The 24,106-nt window shown below is 49.6% G+C and overlaps 1 protein-coding gene across 2 annotated transcripts; it reads right to left on the reverse strand.

Moving 5' to 3' along the window:
* Window positions 1-4,035: 4,035 nt before the first annotated feature.
* Window positions 4,036-20,116, reverse strand: MKS1 (MKS transition zone complex subunit 1). Of its 2 annotated transcripts, XM_068415449.1 has the most exons (18): window positions 20,037-20,116; window positions 19,836-19,948; window positions 19,699-19,769; window positions 18,705-18,860; window positions 18,169-18,269; window positions 17,830-17,958; window positions 17,401-17,505; window positions 16,850-16,958; window positions 15,900-15,956; window positions 14,957-14,999; window positions 14,370-14,432; window positions 9,146-9,216; window positions 8,228-8,297; window positions 7,070-7,177; window positions 6,382-6,515; window positions 5,554-5,636; window positions 5,374-5,471; window positions 4,036-4,868 (listed from the first exon to the last, which is right to left on the reverse strand). In XM_068415449.1, exons 1-18 carry the CDS (start codon window positions 20,114-20,116, stop codon window positions 4,762-4,764), a joined length of 1,698 nt encoding a protein of 565 aa, XP_068271550.1. In that variant the 3' UTR covers window positions 4,036-4,761. The 2 variants fall into 2 exon arrangements, with proteins under 2 accessions (XP_068271550.1, XP_068271549.1); XM_068415448.1 differs by having other exon boundaries at window positions 19,699-19,948.
* Window positions 20,117-24,106: the final 3,990 nt, after the last annotated feature.

Genomic DNA, 24,106 nt, shown 5'->3' on the forward strand with positions numbered 1-24,106 from the left:
AGAATTAATCCTTGTCAGAAATGCAGAGAAAAGCAAGCCCTCGGCCCTGAGCAAGGCTGACAGTGCGGACATGACCGAAATCCAGAGCTCAGCCAGGCTCCACATGACACAGGAGCTGCAAGACTTGCAGCCTGGCTGCAGCCCAGAAACCACCTGAAGCTGTTCCTTCGCTTTGCAGCCGCTGCTGCCACTCCAGGGACACCGTTCACTTTGGAGGCGTCAGGGACACCGTTCCCTTGGGAGGCACAGGACAGAGATCCTGCAGCAGCTGCCAGAAGTAACATGTCAAGGAATAGACTGCAAAGCTGTTCAGGGAGAGCAAAGAGCGGAGCCCCCGAGCGCAGCAGCGCTGAGGGAGCCAGGGAGTCTTACTCGGTGCCAAGAACAGAGCCCAAGTCTTGTGACATGGGAGAGACAGGATTTCAGAGGCAAGGCAGGGATGAGCTAATTCAGACGGGCCACCCCACACGACGTCCCTGCACGGGGAGCCTTGCCCCAGCACCCCCCTGCCTGCGCACGCCCATGTAGCCCTGCGAGGAGCAGGGAGTTGGACTCGCTGATCCTGATGGGTCCTTTCCCACTTGAGATGGTCTGTGACTCCATACCAACACGGAGATGCTGGGGAGGGGAGGAGCGGTGCAGGGAATGGCGGGTCCGTCCATAGTCACAGGTGGATCCAGCCAACAAGCTGCAGGCTCCCTCTCCCCGTGCGAGGGTAGCAGAGATGATGCCAATGGCGATTACTCCAAATGCTTGTCTCCATGCCAACAGTCATTAAACAATTGCTTTTGAAAAGCTAATATCATCTACGATGTCATGTGCCCAAGTGACAGGAGGACGCTTTGCCATCACTCTCTTTTCACACTGCTTGTGGGGCAAGAGTCCAGCGCAGCCGCGCAGGAGCAGGGGACACCAGCGAACAAGGGAGATGACATTAGGAGGGAAACTGTGCTATGACTTGCAGAGGCTGAGGTAGGGCACTCAGAAAGGCATCTGACTGTTGTGGCAAAAAGGGAAGAGCTGAGCCCTGTGCACGAGGGGTCTCTCCCCAGGCTGCAGGTTCGGCCAGCCCAGGTCGGTAGGGCACGCCGCGTCTGCACCACCCAGCTGGTCTGCACACCTTGCACCATCTCACGGTGCTTCTGCTCGGCCCAGGGTGCTTGGCGAGGCCAGAAGCCCCAAGAAAGTGGCGACAGCACAGGCTGGTGTCATGGGATCACAGCTCAGCTCTGCTCTCGGGGGGGTGAAAGGCTGCAGGGGTGCACAAGGGAGCAGAGCAGCTTTTGTGCAAGGGGCGTAGGTGGGTGCAAAGAGAAAGCAGGGTCAAAACTACATCCAGGAGTAAACTACAGAAAGGAATAACCACACAGATCTGTATGCACAGAGAGTTCTGTGGGTGACATGCACACAAAGAAGAAAAATGGGACAGGAGAGGGGAAAAGACAGAGAAGGAGAGATGACCAAGGGGAAGAGGGAGGGAACGCAGCCCTTGCAAGCACAACCGCGGTGGGAAACGCTGGCCATGGCAAGCAAAGCGTGAGAAGCAAGCCAGGCTCAGTGTTTCCAGCAGCAGGAGGAGAAGTGGCCATTCACTTGGGTCTACAGCTTGTCTGATCTCTCAGACTCCCAACGCCACCTCCAGAGCCATGAGAGAGCATCCCAGTGCTCATGGGGAGACTAGCAGCAGAGAAGATAATCACAGGCACTGGCAGTGTGGGCCGGGAGTCCCCCAGAGAAACAACCACCACCTGGCAGGAATCACATGCTCCCTCCTCCTCACGCCTCCAACAGCAGCCTGACAACAGGCTTTGCTCGACTCATGCACAAGCTGCCACCCTCAATTGCTCTGTACAAGAAAATTTGCTACAGCAAAAAAAAAAACCACATCTGGAAGGAATGAGCTGTAGTCTCCATCTTCATGTAAAGAACAGGTTAAACAAATGTCTCTCAGGCTTTGATTAAGTCAAGGTGATGTTGCCTGAAGGAAAGCAGTGGACTAGATCTTGATATCCACCTTGACCTTTCTGGCTTTCTAAGGTCAGATTAAGTCACAGGAAATCCACCTGTCCCACCCGCCCAAGGGGCTGATCCTCTCATTCTCAGATGCAGAAAGCCTGAAACAATCTGGAATCCCACACCCCCAAGACAAGCTTCTCTTTCACACATCGCAGAATTCCTCCCAACTGTTTTGAAAGTCAGGTTATTTTTTTTAAAGCATAAGAACTTGTGAATAAATTACAGAGAAGTCTGATTCTATCAGTCCTTTCTGATCTTTTGTGTTACTCTAGAAAAGGATCTTGGCAGATGAGAGAGAAAGGGAAGTACCTTCAGTCTACATGGCATGAGGGTTCACTTGAAAAACCTGCTTGAATCAAAGCAGTGAGAGAAATTAAATGATACCAAAGCAATGATCACAGTGCAGGAAATGGGGCACACAGACACTTATTTTTTGACTGATCCAATCAAGTGTGATTTTGCTCGGGTCAGCTGTACTCTGCCTTGCATTGAAATATTGACATTAGCTTTAGCCAACAGAGGCTGCACCTTGAGAAGACAATAAGCATCATAAAAAGGCAGCTGGGAGTGAAAGGCAAAGCAGCCCACTCCATCACTTCACTGCCAAGAGAGGCCTGCAGTGAGCTTTCCTCTGAGCCTCCAACCCCGTGGCTAAATTTAAAATATATTGAGCCAACAAGCAGCCTCCAGTAGCTGTTTAATAACGACCACTTGAACCCTGCAGTGCGGATCAAATCCCCCTCTCCCTCCCCACGCCCTGTGCAGCGACAAGACGAACCACATAGGACACGTGGCTGCTGCACCTCTTTCTCCCCGAGAGCTGGCAGCTCCGCGTGCAGCCCAACGCCCCTCCCGCGTGCACAGCCTCTGGCTGCCGGGTCGGCAGCATGGCAGAGGGGCAGCACAGCCCACCCTCCCAGGCCAGAAGGTCCCCTGCAGTCACAGCAGGAGAGCACCGTGTCTCCCCGGTTCGTCACAAGCGTTGGGAGGGGACCAAGCCAAAGAGGTGCTTGAGGTTTGCTGGCAAGGCTCTAGTTTGAAGTTATCACAGCCCGAATCTTCCTCAGTTGAGAGCAAAACCCATTCCTGGGGTCTGACTTGGCGGAAAGCTGTTCCCCCAGTCACGCAAATGACTCATTTCTAGGTTTGCTTTTTCTGTTACATTTACACTGGAATTTTGAATGGCTGCTGATTTGCATCACGCAAACCCTGCCAACTGCCCACAGCCTTTTCATCCACCAAGCCAACATTTCTGCAATTACCCTTTGTTTGCATAGTTTATTTAATGAGATGCCCAGAAGGCCCCCAGGGACTTCCAGCTGGCTCCTGCCCCTGTGCAGATCACATCACTGGTACGGTTGCAGGACTCAGCCTCAGACAGACACCCGTTCAGCTGCAAGTTCAGCTGGCACTCAAAGGAAACCATCACAGCTCCAGTCTGCCCTGAAGGAAGAAGCAGACAAAGCTCAAGAAAAACCAGCTACATCGCTGCAGCTGATGTAGCGAGCTGGGGCGCTGCTGCCCACGCACCGGGGACAGCACACACCTCTGTCTCACTGCTAGACCCACTCTGGTCCCCACAGTCTGCAGCGCTGCCCAGCCTGCTCCTGCTGCCAGCTCCTCCTGCCCTCCAGCCTCCCTCCACCTGCAGTTCATGGCATCCCCCAGCCTGGCAGGCTCCCCTGTCCCATTAACTGGTGCCCTCCCGGCCCCAGCTGTTGTGCACGCACAACTGTCCCTTCCTCTCCCTTATCCTGTTGAGTTTCACTGCAAAGGCACCCTCCAGTGCGAACTGGAGGGACACTTCTGTACCGGGGAAGTCCTCATGGCTCCAGGGAGATCACTGGCCTCCCCTTCTGTCTGTCCCCGTGGGCCATCTCCTACTTCATCTGCGCGTACCCGGTGGATTCACGACCTCCATTCCAGCTGGTCGGGCTCCTTGGCAAGCTCAGAGCACAAGCCCTGCACCGAATGCCAGTTCTGATTAAAAGATCAGTGACATTTTTATACATGTACATGTATATGGAAATTTGCTAGTTTAATTTATAAAAGGGCATATTCAAAGCACATTTGCTGAAGGCTTTGTCCAAAACATCTTTTGCGAGCACCATTTTGTCTGTCAGGCCAAGGAAGATGCAAGTGCGAAGGTGAAAACCTGCTAACAATGTCTTCCTTTGGCAGGATTGCTTCTTTGGTTATAATTTTTATTTTTAAATTTTGCTCTCTTGAGTTTCTGTAAGATTCTACACTATTCAGAGTTTTAACTAGCAAACTGCTGACTATGATTATCAGCATTTCTCAAGAAGTTATCTACTCATTTCATTAAATCTCAAACAGCATTCATACCTTGACCTTCAACATCACCCTCTTCTTTCAAAAGAAAACTAAATTTACCGAGTCGTATAGATTTGAAATTTTTCTAATCATTTACTATTCAATTCTTGAAAAAGTGTTAAAGGGTTCACAGGTCCCATGTCAGTATTTTAGTCTGCTCAGCAGAAATGTTAACAATTGACTGTATTGTTACGGCCTGGTAATAAAATGCCTTGAGAAAATGGAGCTCCTTCCACAGGTACCTGTGGAAATGCAAAGACACTGGTCTGGACGTGTTACAGGCTCTTTTCCCCTCCAGGGAAAACGGCAAAGGAACAGTTCAAAAGCTTCCAGGCACCAGCACTGTGACTCCTGCTGAAGCTTGTGTCGGAGAGAAGATGCCGAGCGCTCCCAGGCAGGGGCGGTGGTCAGTCATGGCTCCTGTGACTGGTGCACGGTGGAGGCAGAGGTGCTGATGAGGTCTTGAGGAAGGCTCTCGCGTGCTTCCTGCATCCGGCGCCGTGCCCTCTGGAAAGCCTCTACAGCACAGCAAGTGACAGCAAGGCAGAACGCATCAGACAGCGTCAGGCAAGAGGAGGGATGAGTCTGTCCAGTGAACGTCATCTCTCCTGGAGCAGGAGTCTCACTTCCTAAGTTCCATCAACAAAGCCCCTGGTCCTTGCTGCTCTCTTCACTTATTTCTAGCACTGTCTTTGCTCTACGCATAACAGAATCCGAGACAGAGCCTGTGTATGAGCACCACAAGCTGTGCCCACTGCCAGGCAAGACTGGACAGCCCAGCCTAGGCTTTGCCCCACAGATTAGTTATCCCTCCTGTCTGCTGAGAGCTGACGCCTCCTGAAGCTTCCAGCTCAGATCAGAACACATTTAACCTCTGATATGGACTCAGAGAGCTCACGGGAGGATGGGGGGGGCAATTATCCCCACCGTCATGGGTTCTCCTGAAATATCCTGCCCACTCTGTAAAAAGGAAGAGAAAGTGAGCCAAAGGCTCGCCAGGGAGAACGACACTGAAAGCCCTACCCAAAACGCTGTAGACAGAGCTCTGCTGGCTGAAGCCTCCAAGCCGGTCCAACACACTCTGCATGCGCTGCCTCAGGGCACTGGTTTCCAGAAAGGCTCTGCGCAGAAGTACAGGAGGAGGTCAGGGCTGCCAGAAGACAGCACACAAGACAGAGCTCGTACTCACTTTGCTGCACTTACCTAGACTGCTGCAGGCAGCAAAGCCGGAACGTGACGCTCCCTGTTGTCTCTGTGCGAAAACCAAAGCGGCTCAGACGCTCTCCCTGCGAAGACGGCACAAGTCAGAGTAACCACAGCCTGCAACCTGCTGCAGCGGCCCACCCCAGTGAAAACGAGCGTGCCCCACCAGGAGCACGCACTCCTGCAGGCACAGTCTCTCCCTTCCCCTCTGCACACAGAAAGCCAGGTCAGAGAGAAGGGCAGACAAAGGCTGTGCTGAGAGCAGAACCTAAGCACTAGCAAGCTGCCAGCGCAGTGCTGGAGGAGGGTTTCAACAACGGCAGCAGGGCTCCTTCCCACACAAAGCTGCTAAGATCAACTTGCTCATTACACCAGCAAGCACCTCTGCAGCTTGCTTAAGAATGTGAAATTTCTGTCTATCTCACACCCATCGGCTTCTTGTTTCGGGAAACCGTTCCAGGGGCAGTACAACCCAGATTCCTTACTAAAACACGTGGAGAAGTCTATAGCTGGTAAAAAATGCTGACCTGAGAGACACTTTCCGGACAGGGCCAGCACAGGCAGGGGTAAGTCAAGGCTTTGGTCCATGTTCACCCACTTCTCTAAGCTGCGCACACCTCAGAAGGCAGAGAGCTCTGCCTCAGTGTTTGCCCATTCCTCTGTCCATGATCACAAGTCTCATAGAGGAGACATTTCTTTAGTCAGAGCAACAGGAGCACCAGCTCATCCTTGTTCAAATCTGGTCCTCGCTGCCCACAGACGTCTGTGCCCACAGAGAGCGTAACCTACCATCTCCCAGCAAAAGCAATGCCCTACAGCTGAGCCCACCTTGAAGGTTGACGGTATCCTGACGTAGGTTATGTCCTCCAGCTCAGGAGATCCGCCAATGAAAAATCTCCTCAGCTCAGCGACTCTCCCCAGCTCCACAGGGCGCCAGGTAGGGATGGTGAGCATGTGGAGACCTGACCCAGGACAAAAGGACAGCTTAGCAGCTATGACCAACAGAGTCACAGAGGACAGCATGGTAGATGAGTACCTGCTGACCCAAACCACAGCAGGCTGGAAATGGAAACACTGCCCGCTGTCTCTGCAACATTTTCCCAATGAGTCAGGCCCAGAGTCTCACAGCCAGCACTGAAAGTACCCCCTGCCCATGAGGAGCATCTCCTTCCTACACGTGGGTGACAGAACAGTTGTGACTCTCAGATTCAATGTGGGACACAAAAGGCTCTACTGCTATTGTAAAGAGAGATGTGCAGCATCACCTCAGAGCTTTGTCACACAAGATTTTGTGAGGGAACCACAGAAGGAGCAAGGACAGCAACACACGATTCTTCTCAACAAGGCAGAATGGTGCAGGATGCATCAAATCCTTCTTTGCTGCCCCACAAACAGCTACCTATCCCCTTCAGTTTGCAAATGCAAAGCCTCCCCAGGGCCAGCTGAATCCATTCCCAAGAGAACCACTCGACTCACTCTCCCGGACAATTAACATAACACCCCAAGTAGGTTTTACCTGGAGATGCTGGCAGCACCAAAAAACCGTATCCTTCAACGCGATACCTCTGCCAGAAATCCAGGGACAGGACCTCGAAGTAGAGAACAGGCCACTGAGGGAGACTGTCTGCAAGGAAGGGGAGCAGATCACAGCTTTGTGAGGGAGACCATCACAGAGAAAAAAAAATGCTACATGCCCAACGCCACTAGTAGGAAGTCCTTTCTGTATTTCTTCTACAATGACAAACTTAGATGTATGGGTGATTATTTTCCCCTGTAAAGCTGAACTCTCGGATTTGCGGATGAAAACAGAATTATTGATGTTAAAAATTCAGGAAAATCCTTTGTTTTGAGAGCAAGTCCGAGCTGGTTCCTCAATTATCTTTGGGCAGACAAGACAATCTTTTGTGAACAATCTGATGCTAAACAGGGGAACCTTTTCATCTCTGACCTTTCCCACTGTTATTGGAGGATTATTAACTTGGATTCTCCTAACAGTCTCCAAGCATTTTTTTCCACGGTGAAACAAACTCATCATGTTTATTCTAGGCTGAAAGTTCATTAGTGTTGGTTAAATACGGAAATCCAATGCATGCACTGGATTCAAGCAGCAAGACATGCCGCAAAGCTGTCCCCAGCAATTGCAATCCGAAGAGCAACGGGGTTGGTGAGGAAGCAGCAGAAGCGTAGTGAAGCAGCAGGAATAGGCAGCAGAGAAACCCAGCTTAAAATTCAGCTGGAAGTTTCAAAGCGACATAAACTATACACAGATTTCACAGGTCACTGAGTGTGTCTACAAACGTAAGACTCAGCAGAGAGTTTTAGTTGTGTACAAAAAAGCTGCTGATTTCTGCTGCTGCCGAGTCCCAGGGCTCTGTGCAGCACACCGGGCACAGCAACACAGACTGGCAAGCCAGGCATTTTGAGAGACAAGCTAAGATCCAAGTAGTTTTGCAGCTGGATAAAGCTGAGGATAGCCTGGAAGAAGGGCAAATGCACTATGTGTGCAGAGGGTGTGTGTTGACAGGGTGAACATTTCCTGAACGAGCAACACTTCCCTTTGTTTAAATCCATCCTTTCATCTTGGTGAGGGGCCAACAACGTGCCAGGCAGCGTGATGTCTACACTGTGGTGAAAAGATTTGAGTTTCACATTTCAGAGCAACGAGGAAACACACCTTCTGATTCGTCTCCTTGAGTGAAAAACATCTCCAAAGTGAAGGGGTAGCAGAAGTACGCCACGTTATCCTAGAAAAGGAACAGGAACAGAGATCAGATTCCTGGACAAGAGAATCCATCGCTAGCATTGCAGGGGGCACAGAGAGCAGGGAGAAAAGAACTAATGATGGAAAAGAGAGAATAATGTCCAAACAAGATCAATCACATCACACTAACAAACACCTAACTGCACGACGGACCTGCACAGACTCCCACGTGCCATGCTGATGGAACAGGCTGTTAAAAATAATGAAAAAGGGGAAAGGGTAACGCACCTCAGATGACCATTCAGCCAGCTGCTAACTACTACGCTGCCATGATCTTTACCGGAGCCAACCAAAATACCTCAAACAACAGTATTACTGAAATGTTGTATGATAATTATCTTTGTAATATGCAAACTAGCTCACATAAGAGACATTAAAAAGTTGATAAAATTCTAATTTTGTAAGAGAGGAGCTAGAGACAGCAATGGAACAAACTTCCCAGATAGGAGGAGGGGTTCGTTTTGAGAAATCAATTTAGAGACTGTGTGCATTCCTGCCCCAGGCAGGCCACAACAACGCTTCGTTAACTGTGAGCATTCGAGGACACAAAAATCAAAGCTCCAAAGGCAATCAATCAGCCAGAAGGAAGAAAAAAGTGAGGTTCCAGAAACCTTTTTGAGGCAGTTTTATTCAGTCTAGTTTTATTTGGACACAATGGCACCCTGAAAAATGGCAATTATAACTAGAATGGGGAGAATCCCAAACACACTCTGCCCTCGAAACGAGGCCTCAAGTCAGGACCTTTGCTGAAGGTGTCTGTAGCTCGTTACACATGTTCCACTTCAGAGAATGCCTGTTCAAAGTGCTCTGCAGGTCTGAAAGCGTCCTTACCCAGCCCACTGTCTTGGTGGCACAGGTCTGTGTCACTCCTGATAGCTGCTGGAACGTGGGGCTCGACCACTCTGGGAGAAGAGAACGTGAGCACAGCGGTGAATGCTTTGGGTGAGAGGGAGGACTCACAAACCACAGCAGCTCAAAGGAGAATGTCAGTCCCCAATGACTGGGACAACAGATAACATCACCCATGCTGAATTTCCATGTGTCCCACCCCTTCTTGTTCCAGGCAACGGCTGTTCCACAGAACACCCTGAACTGTTGATGAAAAGCACCAACTCCATCTTAAGAGAAAAGCAGACCCTTATTCCTTCTGGGACAGGAATTAGCAGGGCTCATTCGGAGAGCTTTAAACTAGATTCGAAGGGGGATGGGGTAGTAGCTGGGCTTGCACCACTGGGGCAACGCTCTAGTGTTGAGGTAGACCAGGAGGCCTCCCATCCCCCTGGGGTGAAATCGGTGTGCTCAGCTCGCTCCCTGAAATGCCTGTACACCAATGCACGCAGCATGGGGAATAAACAGGAGTTAGAAATCCGTGTTCGGTCGGGGGGCTATGATCTAGTGGCAATTACAGAGACTTGGTGGGACGCCTCGCATGACTGGAATGTGGTCATGGATGGCTATGTCCTGTTCAGGAAAGACAGGCCACTAAGGAGAGGTGGTGGAGTTGCTCTTTATGTGAGTGAGCAGCTAGAATGTATTGAGTTCTGTCCAGGGGCGGATCAGGAGCGAGTTGAGAGTTTGTGGGTGCGAATTAAGGGGCAGGCTGGCAGGGGTGATACTGTTGTGGGTGTCTATTACAGGCCACCGGATCAGGATGAGGAGGGTGATGAGGCCTTCTACAGGCAGCTGAGAGCAGTCTCGCAATTACAGGGCCTGGTTGTTGTGGGGGATTTCAACTACCCTGATATTTGCTGGGAGGCCTACTCAGCCAGCCATCCCCAGTCCAGGAGGTTCCTCCAGTGCATTGATGATAACTTTCTGATGCAAATGGTGGATGAGCCAACCAGGAGAGGAGCGCTGCTGGATCTTATCCTCACTAACAAGGAGGGTCTGGTTGAAGAGGTGAAGGTTGAGGGCAGCCTTGGTTGTAGTGACCATGAGATGGTAGAGTTCAGGATCTCATGTGGCAGGAACAGAATAGCTAGCAGAATCACAGCCCTGGACTTCAGGAGGGCCAACTTTGGCCATTTCAAGCAATTGCTCGGGGAAATCCCATGGGACAGGGTACTAGAAGGTAAGGGGGCCCAAGATAGTTGGTTAGCATTCAAGGACTGCTTCTTCCAAGCTCAAGACCAGAGCATCCCAACAGGTAGGAAGTCAAGGAAGGGTACCAGGAGACCTGCATGGTTAAACAGGGAACTGCTGGGCAAACTCAAGTGGAAGAAGAGAGTGTACAGATCGTGGAAGGTGGGGCTGGCCACTTGGGAGGAATATAAGTCTGTTGTCAGAGGATGTAGGGAGGCAACTAGGAAAGCTAAGGCCTCCTTGGAATTAAACCTTGCAAGAGAGGTCAAGGACAACAGAAAGGGCTTCTTCAAATACATTGCAGGTAAAGCCAACACTAGAGGCAATGTAGGCCCACTGATGAATGAGGTGGGGGTCCTGGAGACAGAGGATAAAAAGAAGGCGGAGTTACTGAATGCCTTCTTTGCCTCTGTCTATACTGCTGGAGGCTGTCCTGAGGAGCCCCGGACCCCTGAGGCCCCAGAAGAAGTCAGGATAGAGGAGGAATCTGTCTTGGTAGATGAGGGCTGGGTCAGGGATCAATTAAGCAATCTGGACACCCATAAATCCATGGGCCCTGATGGGATGCATCCACGGGTGCTGAGGGAGCTGGCGGAAGTCATTGCTAGGCCACTCTCCATCATCTTTGCTAAGTCGTGGGCAACGGGAGAGGTGCCTGAGGACTGGAGGAAAGCGAATGTCACTCCAGTCTTCAAAAAGGGCAAGAACGAGGACCCGGGTAACTATAGACCAGTCAGCCTCACCTCCATCCCTGGAAAGGTAATGGAACAACTTGCCCTTGGTGCTGTCTCTAGGCACATCAAGGATAGGGGGATCATTAGGGGCACTCAGCATGGCTTCACCAAGGGGAAGTCATGCTCAACCAACTTGATAGCCTTTTATGAGGATGTTACCCGGTGGATAGATGATGGTAAAGCTGTGGATGTGGTCTATCTCGATTTCAGTAAAGCGTTTGACACGGTCTCCCACAGCATCCTCGCAGCTAAACTGAGGAAGTGTGGTCTGGATGATCAGGTAGTGAGGTGGATTGTGAACTGGCTGAAGGAAAGAAGCCAGAGAGTGGTGGTCAGTGGGACAAAGTCCAGTTGGAGGTCTGTGTCTAGCGGAGTCCCGCAAGGGTCGGTACTGGGACCAGTTCTATTCAATATATTCATTAATGACTTGGATGAGGGAATAGAGTGCACTGTCAGCAAGTTCGCTGATGACACAAAACTGGGAGGAGTGGCTGACACAACGGAAGGCTGCGCAGCCATTCAGAGAGATCTGGACAGGCTGGAGAGTTGGGCAGGGAGAAATTTAATGAAATATAACAAGGGCACGTGTAGAGTCCTGCATCTGGGCAAGAACAACCCCAAGTACCAGTACAAGTTGGGGACAGACCTGTTGGAGAGCAGCGTAGGGGAAAGGGACCTGGGGGTCCTAGTGGACAGCAGGATGACCATGAGCCAGCAGTGTGCCCTGGTGGCCAAGAAGGCCAATGGCACCTTGGGGTGTATTAGAAGGGGTGTGGTTAGCAGGTCGAGAGAGGTTCTCCTCCCCCTCTACTCTGCCCTGGTGAGGCCGCATCTGGAATATTGTGTCCTGTTCTGGGCCCCTCAGTTCAAGAAGGACAGGGAACTGCTAGAGAGAGTCCAGCGCAGAGCCACAAAGATGATTAAGGGAGTGGAACATCTCCCTTCTGAGGAGAGGCTGAGGGAGCTGGGTCTCTTTAGCTTAGAGGAGACTGAGGGGTGACCTCATTAATGTTTATAAATATGTAAAGGGCAAGTGTCATGAGGATGGAGCCAGGCTCTTCTCAGTGACATCCCTTGACAGGACAAGGGGCAATGGGCGCAAGCTGGAACACAGGAGGTTCCACATAAATATGAGGAAAAACTCCTTTACAGTGAGGGTGACTGAACAGTGGAACAGGCTGCCCAGAGAGGTTGTGGAGTCTCCTTCTCTGGAGACATTCAAAACCCGCCTGGATGCGTTCCTGTGTGATATGGTCTAGGCAATCCTGCCCCGGCAGGGGGATTGGACTAGATGATCTTTCGAGGTCCCTTCCAATCCCTAACATTCTGTGATTCTGTTATCTAAATGTACCGAGTAGCAAAAGCGGTACCTCTTCGGACAAACATCAGGGTAGAATCAGACAGGGGAGCCAGAGCCATAGTTTCAGGGGAATTAAACATGCAGCAGGATGTTCACTCTCACCTCTGTGCCTGGCAAGATCATGGAGCAGATCCTCCTGGAAACTAAACTGAGGCACACAGAAATCAAGAAGGTGATTGGTGACAGCCAACATGGCTTCACTAAGGGCAAATCATGCCTGACAAATATGGTGACCTTCTAAGATGGGGTTACAGCGCTGGTGCATAGGGGAAGAGCAACTGATGTCATCTACTTGGGCTTGTGCAAAGTATTTGACACTATCCTGCATGGCATCCTTGTCTCTAAATTGGAGAGACATGGACTTGACAGATGGACCACTCGGTGGATAAGGAATTGGCTGGATGGTCGCACTCAAAGAGTTACGGTCAACGGCTCGATGTCCAAGTGGACACCAGTGACGAGTGGCGTTCCTCAGGGGTCAGTATTGGGACCAGTCCTGTTTAACATCTTTGTCGGCGACACGGACAGTGGGATCGAGTGCGCCCTCAGCAAGTTTGCCGATGACACCAAGCTGTGCAGTGTGGTCGACACGCTGAAGGGAAGGGATGGCATCCAGAGGGACCTGGACAGGCTGGAGAGGTGGGCCTGTGCAAACCACATGAAGTTCAACAAGGCCAAGTGCAAGGTCCTGCACGTGGGTTGGGGCAATCCCAAGCACAAATCCAGGCTGGGCGGAGAATGGATTGAGAGCAGCCCTGAGGAGAAGGACTTGGGGGTGATGGTTGACGAGAAGCTCAACATGAGCCAGCAATGTGCGCTTGCAACCCAGAAGGCCAACTGTGTCCTGGGCTGCATCCCCAGCAGCGTGGCCAGCAGGGCGAGGGAGGGGATTCTGCCCCTCTGCTCCGCTCTCGTGAGACCCCCCCTGCAGTGCTGCGTCCAGCTCTGGGGCCCCAACAGAAGAAGGACACGGAGCTGTTGGAGCGAGTCAAGAGGAGGCCATGAAGATGCTCAGAGGGCTGGAGCACCTCTGCTCTGGAGACAGGCTGAGAGAGCTGGGGCTGTTCAGCCTGGAGAAGAGAAGGCTCCAGGGAGACCTTCCAGCTTTCCAGTGTCTGAAGGGGCTACAGGAAAGCGGGAGAGGGGCTTTTTACAAAAGCATGGAGCCATAGGACAAGAGGTAACAGTTTTAAACTGAAAGAGGGGGAATTTAGATGGGATATTAGGAAGAAATTCGTTACTGTGAGGGTAGCAAGACACTGGAACAGGTTGCCCAGAGAAGTTGTGGCTGCCCCTTCCCTGGAAGTGTTTAAGGCCAGACTGTATGAGGCTTTAAGCAACCTGGTCTAGTGGAAGGTGTCCCTGCCTGTAGCAGGGGGCTTGGAACTAGATGATCTTTAAGGTCGCTTCCAACTGAAACCATTCTGTGATTCTATGAGCATGTTAGTGCTGGGAACCTTATTTATCAGTTAAAATTTAGTATGTTAGTGTCAGCACAAAACATGAGAACATGATGGTGAGCACTGAAATCAGACAAGGTCACTGCTGAGATGGAGAAGACAGGGAGACTATTCTCCGTGGTATAAGGAATGAACTTTGGGTAGACTGCTGGACACCATCACCACTGGTTGAGAAGCCAATGGACCTCTATGTCCCAGCCTGAATTGGAAGAGACGAGAGGGGAAGATGCTACTTTCTACCAGATACAAGTTTAGTTCAAACAACTGAATTCTGCAATTTTAGCTCTGAAGACCTCTGACTAGATCCCAGCCCCAACATCACCCTTCACTGACTTTCAGCAGAGCTGATCTGACGGACCAGCCAAAGCACGCTTCATTCCTTAAACTGCTGCGACATGGCTGGAAACGTGAATACTTACGGTTAGGCAGCTCCACAAAGAAATGAACATAGAGGTTGTCATACTCATAGCCTTGAGCTGAAACTGAGAAGAGAGAATGAACTTCAGCTGCTTGTTTCCACACAAACTCTTCCAGTACTCACTGTAGACTTTTGGGAGAGCCAGCACCAATAACCTCAGGGACAACCAGTTACTGCTGGAAGCTGGGTAAAGTCAGGGTCTTCAAAGTAACAGAATATGACCCCCAGAGAAGACTCCTTCTCTAGACTAGCCTTGTCCCCATACCACTAACCAGATCAGGGAGGACACACATTTAATTGCTTTCTTTGCTATAATCTCTATTAACTTCCCAATCTGCTCTCCTGTTTGCAGATCTGCATGTCTTCCTACAACAGCTGCACTGTTTGTAACCTCCAATCTGTAAATGCCACTCAAGGGGTTAGTCCACAAAAACAGGGGAGGAGAAGGAGGAAGGAAAGGATTCTAGGGAGAGAATCACCTACTCTGGACAGGACTGTGATCCAAGAATCCTTGGACCCTTCATAGCCTCAGCCATCCCAGCAGACCCAGATTTGCCCCTACAGTTACTGTTCATAATAAGGACCCACCTATTTCTCCATTCACAAAAAGCCGCAGTGTACCAGGAGGAGTCTGTAAGAACGAGCAGATAAACAAGATAAAGAGCTCAATGACCACTGGTGGAACCTCATACAATCCCCTCCCAACAGCGTCTCACACAGATGTTTCACAGACATTTGTACATTAATGATTTGCTCTATTGGCCAGGTAGGAGTCATGACTTCTCATACCACTTTCCAGAAGCAAACGGTGGCTCTGGAGAGAGGCTCTCTAGAGAGACCAAATTCCTGGACTGCAGTAGTTTATTATTATGTAAATCGGTCTCTTACAGACTTCAAGCTGGATATAAAATGGAGTGAGATTTCACTTGCAGAAAGCATAGTCCTGTTTCTCCTGTAGTGTTCCTTCACTTGCCCAAGATGGGGGGAACAAAGGGAAGCACAGGACGAGCTGAGACACTCCATCGAAGTACAAGTACAACGACTTTCACACTTTGGCAAATGAAATTAGAGCAAAAAAGATTCCAGTCTGGGTAATTCAGTGAGAAGGGAAACTGTGCATGAGTTTGGGGGTGGGAGGGGCTGTTTACTTGAACAAAGTGGCACGTAGATGTGTTTGTCATTCAGGAAGTTAACAGCAATCACTATCCCAAAAGATATAAACCTCCCTTTCATCTTAAAGTATTATAGTCAAAGGCCTCCAGACAACGCACGCAGTCTCACAGAGACCGCAGCGTTCGGCACGCTCTGCTGCTGACCTGACAGATGCAGGATGGATCTCTGCAGGCCCCACATCCATTGCAACGTGTCCCTTGTGACCCAATTTTCTGCTGGAAGCCACAGGGTAAAAGCTGCCAACACACCCCCAGAATGAAAGAGTCTTTGGAGACTGTGGTACGAACGGCAGCCACGCTAACCAGGTCAGCAGTCTCCAAAGGGTTCCAGGTCCCTGCCAAGTGCTGCTGGTACTCACCTTTTCAAATTCGGAACCTACAAGACCACTGAGGTATTCCTTGTGCCGACCGTACAGCTGAAAACACAGAACAAGCGGATAAGAAAAAGTGTCCTTTTGATTACATATGTTTTTACTTATTGCAAAAATTGTAATGGATGTAACTTAAAACCAATTTAAATTGTTGACAGGCTTAGCACAAAGGGTTTTTTTTGTTGTTATAACAAATATAGAGAATATAAGAATCTAATAGAACAAAGATGCATAAGTCCTAACACTGCATGGAACTCCAGCTCAGAGAAGACCTCATCAAAGGCCAATCTAAGGGAAGAAGCAGCTCTGAAGAATCAGATCTTAAATGACACGTTAAAAACACAGGCATAAACTATTCCAATGAAATCAACAGATAGGAGATCAGTGTAGTGAAATCACGATTTCCTTATTGACCACAAAAACAATAAGGAAAAGTACAAGTGCAAAACTAAAGCATTAAGTACCTGTATAAACTGCCAAAGCCAAAAAGGCAATTCAGAAAGATCAAGACGTAAAATGAGAACCAAATATCCTGGGACATTACGGGTAACAAGAAATCATTCAGTAAGTATACAGGCAGCCAGAGGAAGACCAAGGAAAGGGTTTGCCCATTGCTCAAAAGGGAAGGAAAACCATTGGCACGTGACATGAATTTAGGTGGTTTCTTGCATCAGTTCTCACTACACAGATCACTGCAGTCAGAGGCCAACACACCCAACACTGGACAAGGCCTCTACCGAGAGTAAGGAATGAAGCGGTCAGGGAGTATTTGTTGGAGTTCTCCAATTGCTGGGCATGATGAGACTCACTGCCAGTGACATTCATTGCGTCAGCTTTAGGTGTCTACAGCACCAACAATTACATCTGCGTGAGGGTCTGAGCTCCCTCTGCCAAATCAGGAGAATTAGTCAATATGATCAGCGAAGGCTGGTCCTTACGTCTCTGAACACACACTGCTCGCGTTCCTCCTCCTCTGGCTGCACTTGGACAGACACATTCTCAATGGTGTATTTCCACACCTCTCGCTTCTCTCCATCCAGCTCGATCCTGCAGAGCCCCAAAACACATGGGCAGAACTCCTCCATTACACAGAGAACAGGCACAGGCAGCAACAGCATCAACTGTGCCACCCTGACACGGCAGTCCCCCCTCCAGCAGGCCCGTGCAGTAACACAAGGGCACTAACACCCCTCTCCTCACTCCCAAGTGCCCGCCAGCATCAACGACTCAAAAACGGAGACTCACTCGTGTCCAGCTCATGCGCAACCTGTGTCCCTAGGGACTGGCACCGAAGCCCCACACATCACACATGCAGTGACACCAAGCACAAGCACAAGCACACAATAATCTTGTCTTAGAAATCTCTGGAATAAAACTAAAGAATACCCCTCAATGTCAGTGCTGATGCTCTGCCTGAAGGGTAACCAGGCAACAGCCATTTCAGCCCCCTCTATAAGTCCCGCAGAGGTACCAGCCCTGTCCCACTCACTGGTAGGCTCCTCTGGTGCCAGTAAAGTTAGGCTTCACTGTGATCACTCCATTGCCATCCACCTTGATTGTGCAAAGAACATGTTCACACTCCTTGTGACCAAGCCTGATGGAAGAGACCAGGAAACAGAGTCTAAATAAAGAACACAGACAGCCTCTTGCTCTGGAACAGCAGAGCTGGTAAAGGCAGAGGGGGGTACAGAAGGGAAGAAACACACCCGGACTTTCCTACACTACTTTTATAAGGCTTTTGGAGGGATACACTCAGTTACCGCCCAGCTGCGGAAAGAGGCAGAAAGAAATAGCAGCCCAAGTTACTGAGCTCTTGGAATCCCCTCCCCTTAACTAAAGAAAGAAACAGGAGATTTGAGTCAGGAGGGAAGATGGGTTTCCTTCTGGAAAATTAAGATCACATCAGGATTTCACTTACTTCCCATAAGGTCCCAAGTCCCCCATGATGTACATGGTCTGGACAGGAGTGTTAATCACATGATTGTTCTTTATAAATTCATCTGAGGGTTCCCACGTGATGATTTTCGACTTCAGAGAACTTGCTTCTCTGTCAACAACAGAACAGCACAAGTCACGGCTCACCTCAGCAGCCCGGCACAGGTAGCACTGAACCCCCCCAACGACAAGAAGTCAAACTGCCAGATTCCAAGTGCGACAGCTCAAGCCACGAACTTCCACAGACCAGGCTGCTCCGCAGCTGGGGCACCAGAACCAGGACACCTGCATTAGCAACCTCCGAGCCCCACGTTGCACTCACGTTTGCCTACGGTCTTGTCTTCTTCTCCTCCTCACATTGGCCATCCTCTCTGCCAGATACGATGGCACCTCATCATCTGAGTCAGTTACCTTTTGGCAGTGCTGGAAGAGAGAAACAGACGGGAACTAGCTTAATTATAACAGGACATCTTCCCCAAACACAGCTCCACCTTTGGAGGAGAGAACAGGTATGTACACATACACATGCAACGACAAACTGCTAAAAGACTGTTGATTTCATTCGCTGTTCTTGTGGCAAAGTACAGCTAAACTCCACCCAGCAAGTTACCTACAGAGCCACGCTACAAAGCCAAGTCCCTCCAAGCTGCCCCTGACCATTGTTCTGAAACAGGGAGATCTCATCCTAGGTCTGGGGCACCAGGTGAAGTTGCTTTGCAGAAGCAGTATGTTCTCCTGCATACAGGATATCTGGCTTGCTTCTGCGTGGTCAAGAACTGGCAAATGTTCCCTCTGCAGTAGGCCTGGTGGTTCTCACAGACCCTGCTGTATAGATTATACATAACTAACAGCTGGTACCTCCTCTAGGTTGGTGAATCGGTCATGATCAGTGTAGGTGAAGATGCGACAGTTCTTCCGACCTCCAGCCTTCTCCAGTTTCAGGATCTCCTCATGGTATTGCCGGTCCAGGGGAGTCTGGCAGGCTGACTCATTTTGGTACAGATCCACCTCAAACTGAGAGCGCCACAGGTAAAGCACAAAAGCTGCCTTTCACCAGCACTGTCAGAGCCACGAACGCTTTTCAGCTGAGATTTCCAAAGCCACCACAGAGACAAGATCTTTTGGCAATCCCAGCAAACAAGTCCAGCTCCTGCATGGCTCTGACACTGCTCTAGCATGCAGCGGCCGACAGCCCCCGCCCATGCCCACCTGGAGGGGCTCAGGCACAGTAGCTCCCCCAGAAGCAGGAGACCCTACAGGGAAGCGCAGCAGGGGTGGCCATCGGGCAGCACAACAAGGAGAAAAAGTTTTGGGCCTCTCACTACAAGAAAGGCATTGAGGTGCTGGAGCGAGTCCAGAGAAGGGCAACGAAGCTGGTGAAGGGTCTGGAGCACAAGTGTGATGAGGAGCAGCTGAGGGACCTGGGGGTGTTTAGGCTGGAGAAAAGGAGGCTGAGGGGAGACCTTCTCGCTCTCTACAACTACCTGAAAGGAGGGTGTAGGGAGGGAGGGTCGGTCTCTTCTCCCAGGTAACAAGCGATAGGATGAGAGGAAACGGCCTCAAGTTGTGCCAGGGGAGGTTTAGATTGGAGATCAGGGAAAATGTCTTCACCGAAAGGGTTGTCAAGCACTGGCACAGGCTGCCCAGGGCAGTGGTGGCGTCCCCATCCCTGGGGGGATTTAAAAGCCGTGTAGATGTGGTGCTGAGGGCCATGGGTTAGTGGTGGCCTTGGCAGTGCTGGGTTAACGGTTGGACTCGATGATCTTAAAGGTCCTTCCCAGCCAAAACGATTCCATGATTCTATGAAACCCCCCCGGGGCCCCGCCCGGGCCCGCCGCCGCCGCGCACCCACCTGGCTGAAGAGCTTCTCCTGCCACCCCACCTCGGCCTCCTCCTCCTCCTCCTTCGGGGGCCGCGGGGCTCCTGCGGGAGAGGGCCCGGTCACCTCCGCCGGCGCTGTCCCCGTCCGCCCCTCCCCGCCCCACGTACCGGTCACGGCGCGGTCGGTCAGGCCCAGGAGCTCGGGGCCGCGCGGGCCGGCGAGCGGCGGCGGGGCCTGCGGCAGGACGGGCCCGGTCGCCGCCACCCGCTGGATGCGGACCCTGCGGAGAAGGAGGGAAGGAGGGCGCGAGCGTCACGGCGGGCCGGGAGCCGGACCGGGGCGGGGCGGGGGCCGCGGCGGGCGCTCACCGGAGGCGCAGGTTGCGCACGGGGTCGCGGGAGCGGTACACGGCGCCGCGCGCGCCCGCGCTCCTCAGCGGCGCCGCCATGGCCGCGCCTGACCACGGAGACGGGGCGGGGCGGCCGGCACAGCGCCCCCGTGCGGCCGGAGGGCGGCCGCGCCCCCCGCCAACCGGGGCTCCCCCAAACACCCCTCTGGCAGGTGCCCGGGGGGATGTTCTCCGCTCACCGTCCTCCGTGGTGACCTGATGCTTCCTCTGGCGTGGCAGAGGCGCACCGGAGGGTCCTGCCTGCGCCCCCGGCTCCGCGGGACACCGGGCAGGGGGACACTGCGGCTTCTTGCGGTGCCGCCACCTGAGCTCCATCACCACAAGCGGCCACAGCAAAGGAGATGCCTGGGCGTGGGATTGTCGGTGGCCATCCTGATCCACCAGTGTCTGTGGCCAACACGCCCCTGAGCTGGGGGCGGTTGCGTGGGGGTATTTGTGCATTCCGGGGTCACAGCTGACCGCCTTGTTACCGGAAAATAGTAACCAAGAAAACTCTCTAACCCAGTTTAGAAAGCCAACATCTGTTTATTGCAGCGCTGGGTGCATGGGGATCTCTCCTCCTAGCATGCACACCCAGGGACAAAAGCACTCATTATATACATTATAGAAAAATGAATATTCATACAACTCCGAGTAAAGCCCACCCATTCCAAGAAACCTTATGCATATGCTAATATATTCTGTAATTCTCTTTGTGCATGCTTACTAAATTGGGGAAGGGGTCCTGTGTGGGCTCTGGTGGGCTCTAGTGGTCATAACCCCCCCATAGTGATGCTGTCCGCTGTATAACCTGGTTGTGCGCAAGCGTGGTCGGGGCCTTTTTGTTGACACATGCAGGTGGCTCCAAGGAGAGGATTCTGTTCTGGTTCCTACAGGTTCTCTCTACTCCTGGCGCCAGAGCTATGAATCAAGTCATTGAATACAATACAACGATGTTGTTCACAGTCTTGCTTATCTCTGGCCCTTCTTTATAATTAGTGAGGAATTTAACAGAGACCTTGGATTCTCTAAGACTGAGAGCAAGCAAGAAGCAGTGATGACTATAAGTGTTATCAGTCCCAGAAGCAGACCTTGTCTTCAAAACATGCCGTTAGCTTCAGAACGTACCATTATTATAGCTGAAAGGAAAATTGCTGAAAGAAAAGTTGATTCTGTCTAAAGGTTACACAGATTAGGCCTTTTAGGGCCTACTTTGGGCTTGCTTTTACTAAACTGTCTGGTATCACCAGGGTAACATATTTATCAAAGGGGATAAAGAATCCTGAAGAACAGTCATGTGAAGCAGCGCCTATTCCAAGCCATTCTAAGATGTGAACTGTCCATGGGTTACAAAAACAAAGAGCAAAGATTAGAAGACTGTGAACATTTAACATGGCAGCAAACTTCATACAGGAACTTTTTCGGCAAAGGCATCAAAAGTGAACGTATACATTTGAGTATGGAGGCTATCACAAGAAAAAAATAATTGTAAGAAGAAATAAGAGAAACTTGACAAGTAGCTGCCATAAACTGAATCTGGAATGCCAAATTTTATCTACCTCGATTCTTGAGCCTTCACTTTAGAGGTTAGTGGGTGAAATCTTCCAAAATGGTGCTGAAACTTAGTCTGATTACTTGATACCTGGGGAAATCACAGATAGAGGAAGTATTTTGCTAAGTAATATCAGAGAGATTAAGGTATAGATTCACATTCGCACCAATATGTTACAAACAACCACGTAGATATTTATAAGTGTGTGTAGATTCCAATATGAGTATCCAGCTACATGTACAGCTATAGTTGTAGATATGCATTTCCACATTGTTTTGCATGTGGAATTCCTGCAGTACACCTTGCTTATTTGAATGACATCTTGACAAAACAATTTTTTTGAGTCTTCTTTTCCTTTTTATATCAGTTCTGGAGCTAGAATCTCTTTTTCTTGATAAGAAAGAATAATTATGCAAGAGCTGGGTCTTGTACCTGGAAAGGGTAGCAAAACGCAACTAGATTTCCAGATGAAGTTTTAGAGCATATTTATTGTTCCAGAGCATATTTATCTGGAAACCCCAGATGAGATCAGTTATTTGGTGTCTAGTGAAGTTTTGTGGAACAGAATGTACCAATCTCATTAGTGTGTATCACGCTTGTCTCTATCTTTCATGAGAAAAATGAGACTGTAACGAGACTGAACGCAAAGTGCAGCAACATTTCCACAAACCTATAGTAGTCCTTTGATGTGACAGATCATAAGAAGCAGGGCCTGTAAAAAACTGATGTATAGGAGAGTAAAAGGGTCCCGAGGTCAGAGAGCTGTCCTTCAAAGAAATCACTTTCCTTTTTCCTGTACTAATTTGGGTTCATTAGCATCTTATGAAGAATTAAACTGTCAATTAGATTTTTTCCAAGGATTTTTTTAAAAGAAAGCTTTTGTTAAGAAAAATACTTTTCTTGAATTTTCTGACCATATAGAGAAGTTCTGGTCTGGATAGCTTCACATTAACCTAAATGGTTACCCCACATCAGAAAGTGACAAACACCTGCCAAGCAGAGAAGTTAGCAGAAAGCAGACAGACAGTAAATTTGATTGATATATTCTATGTATTACTCTCAAATAGGAATCTTGAAGTGACAGTTCTATAAACATGCAGGAAGCTCTGAAATCTCTAGTCTGCCACATTTTCAACTCCGGTGGGAAAGAAGCGTATCTAATGAGTGATCTGGGCAATAAAACCTTACACCGGTCTCCCCTCAGCTGAACCACAGTTGAACTTGTTCAGGTTTCACAAGTGACACTCCTACTTTCCCAGCACTAACATCAACACTGGTAGTGGCCAGCTGGCCTCATTTGGTTAAAGCCTCTCTTTTCTGAACACCATCACCATCAACACAGAAAAGCTACAAGCAACTATGTTTTAGAGAGAAATCAAGATTTTCCTTTTTATGTGAACTACTTGGCAAACAAACGGGGATGGACAAATGGACTAACAGTGTGTGCTCTACTAGAACTAGGAAGGAAATGAAGATACACAAGTATCCTATTTAGTCATTGGGACATGACCTCTCACAACCGGGCAGGAATGTGAGTGACAATTCAGAGAAAAACTCATCAAAACAGAGGCCCTCCTTATTGGAACTGAACATTGTTCAAACCAAACTGTTCCAAAACAGAATATTATCTTCAGGTCTTTCTATAGCCTTCACTGATTATGCCAAATTTCTTGGTATTTTTATTATACTCTTTAATTTACTGGGTTTATTACAACAGAATGCTTTGTACAGTTTCATTTCCAATGCTGGCAGTGTTCCATTCTGGGACTAGTGGCTTTTGTCCAGGTAACCTGCAGTTCAGAGGCTCGACACTAGATGCCTAGGAGATAATTGCAACTCTTAATATCTTTGTGTTTGCCTCCTCTGTATTTCTGTATTGGCACTATCTCGAACCATTGATGTTAATCAACTCAGCAGGCACGCACAGAAAGCAACACATTTTTCTTGTTGCTTTGGCTGAAAACGCATGCCAATTATTGATTTGCCCCATTTAATGCATAAAAATAAGTGGCCATTTTTGATGGAGCATGGGATGACACAGTAGGCCATCCCTCACATTCCTGCTGGCATCTTGGCTTCTCCTGGCCTCCAGATATAGTAAAATACCCAGGATCTCTATAAATAATAAGTTCAATGATGCTCTTCCTGAGAAGTATATGATCACATAAGAAGCTTTGAAATTCTCTGTGAAATAGCAGTATTTAAGGATATTTGGCTTGCATACCTCAAAGGATCAGAATCTGAAAAATCACTGATTTCCTATAATCCTGAATCTTGAGGTGAAGAGAGTCTTAGTTTCTCATGAAGATATAAATTTCTCTAAGCATTTTCAAATAATTTATTTACTATATGGCTTCATAGATTGGATGACTTTACAAGCACATATGTTAAAATAAATATATTTCAAGAGTAGTGACCTCTTCCTCCCGTTCTGCAATTTTTCCAGCTCTTTTTCATCTACTGAAACATTAAAAGCAATGCAAGAGCTCTGTAAGTTT

The sequence above is a fragment of the Nyctibius grandis genome, chromosome 18 (assembly GCF_013368605.1).
Source record: "Nyctibius grandis isolate bNycGra1 chromosome 18, bNycGra1.pri, whole genome shotgun sequence".
Lineage (NCBI taxonomy): Eukaryota > Metazoa > Chordata > Aves > Nyctibiiformes > Nyctibiidae > Nyctibius > Nyctibius grandis.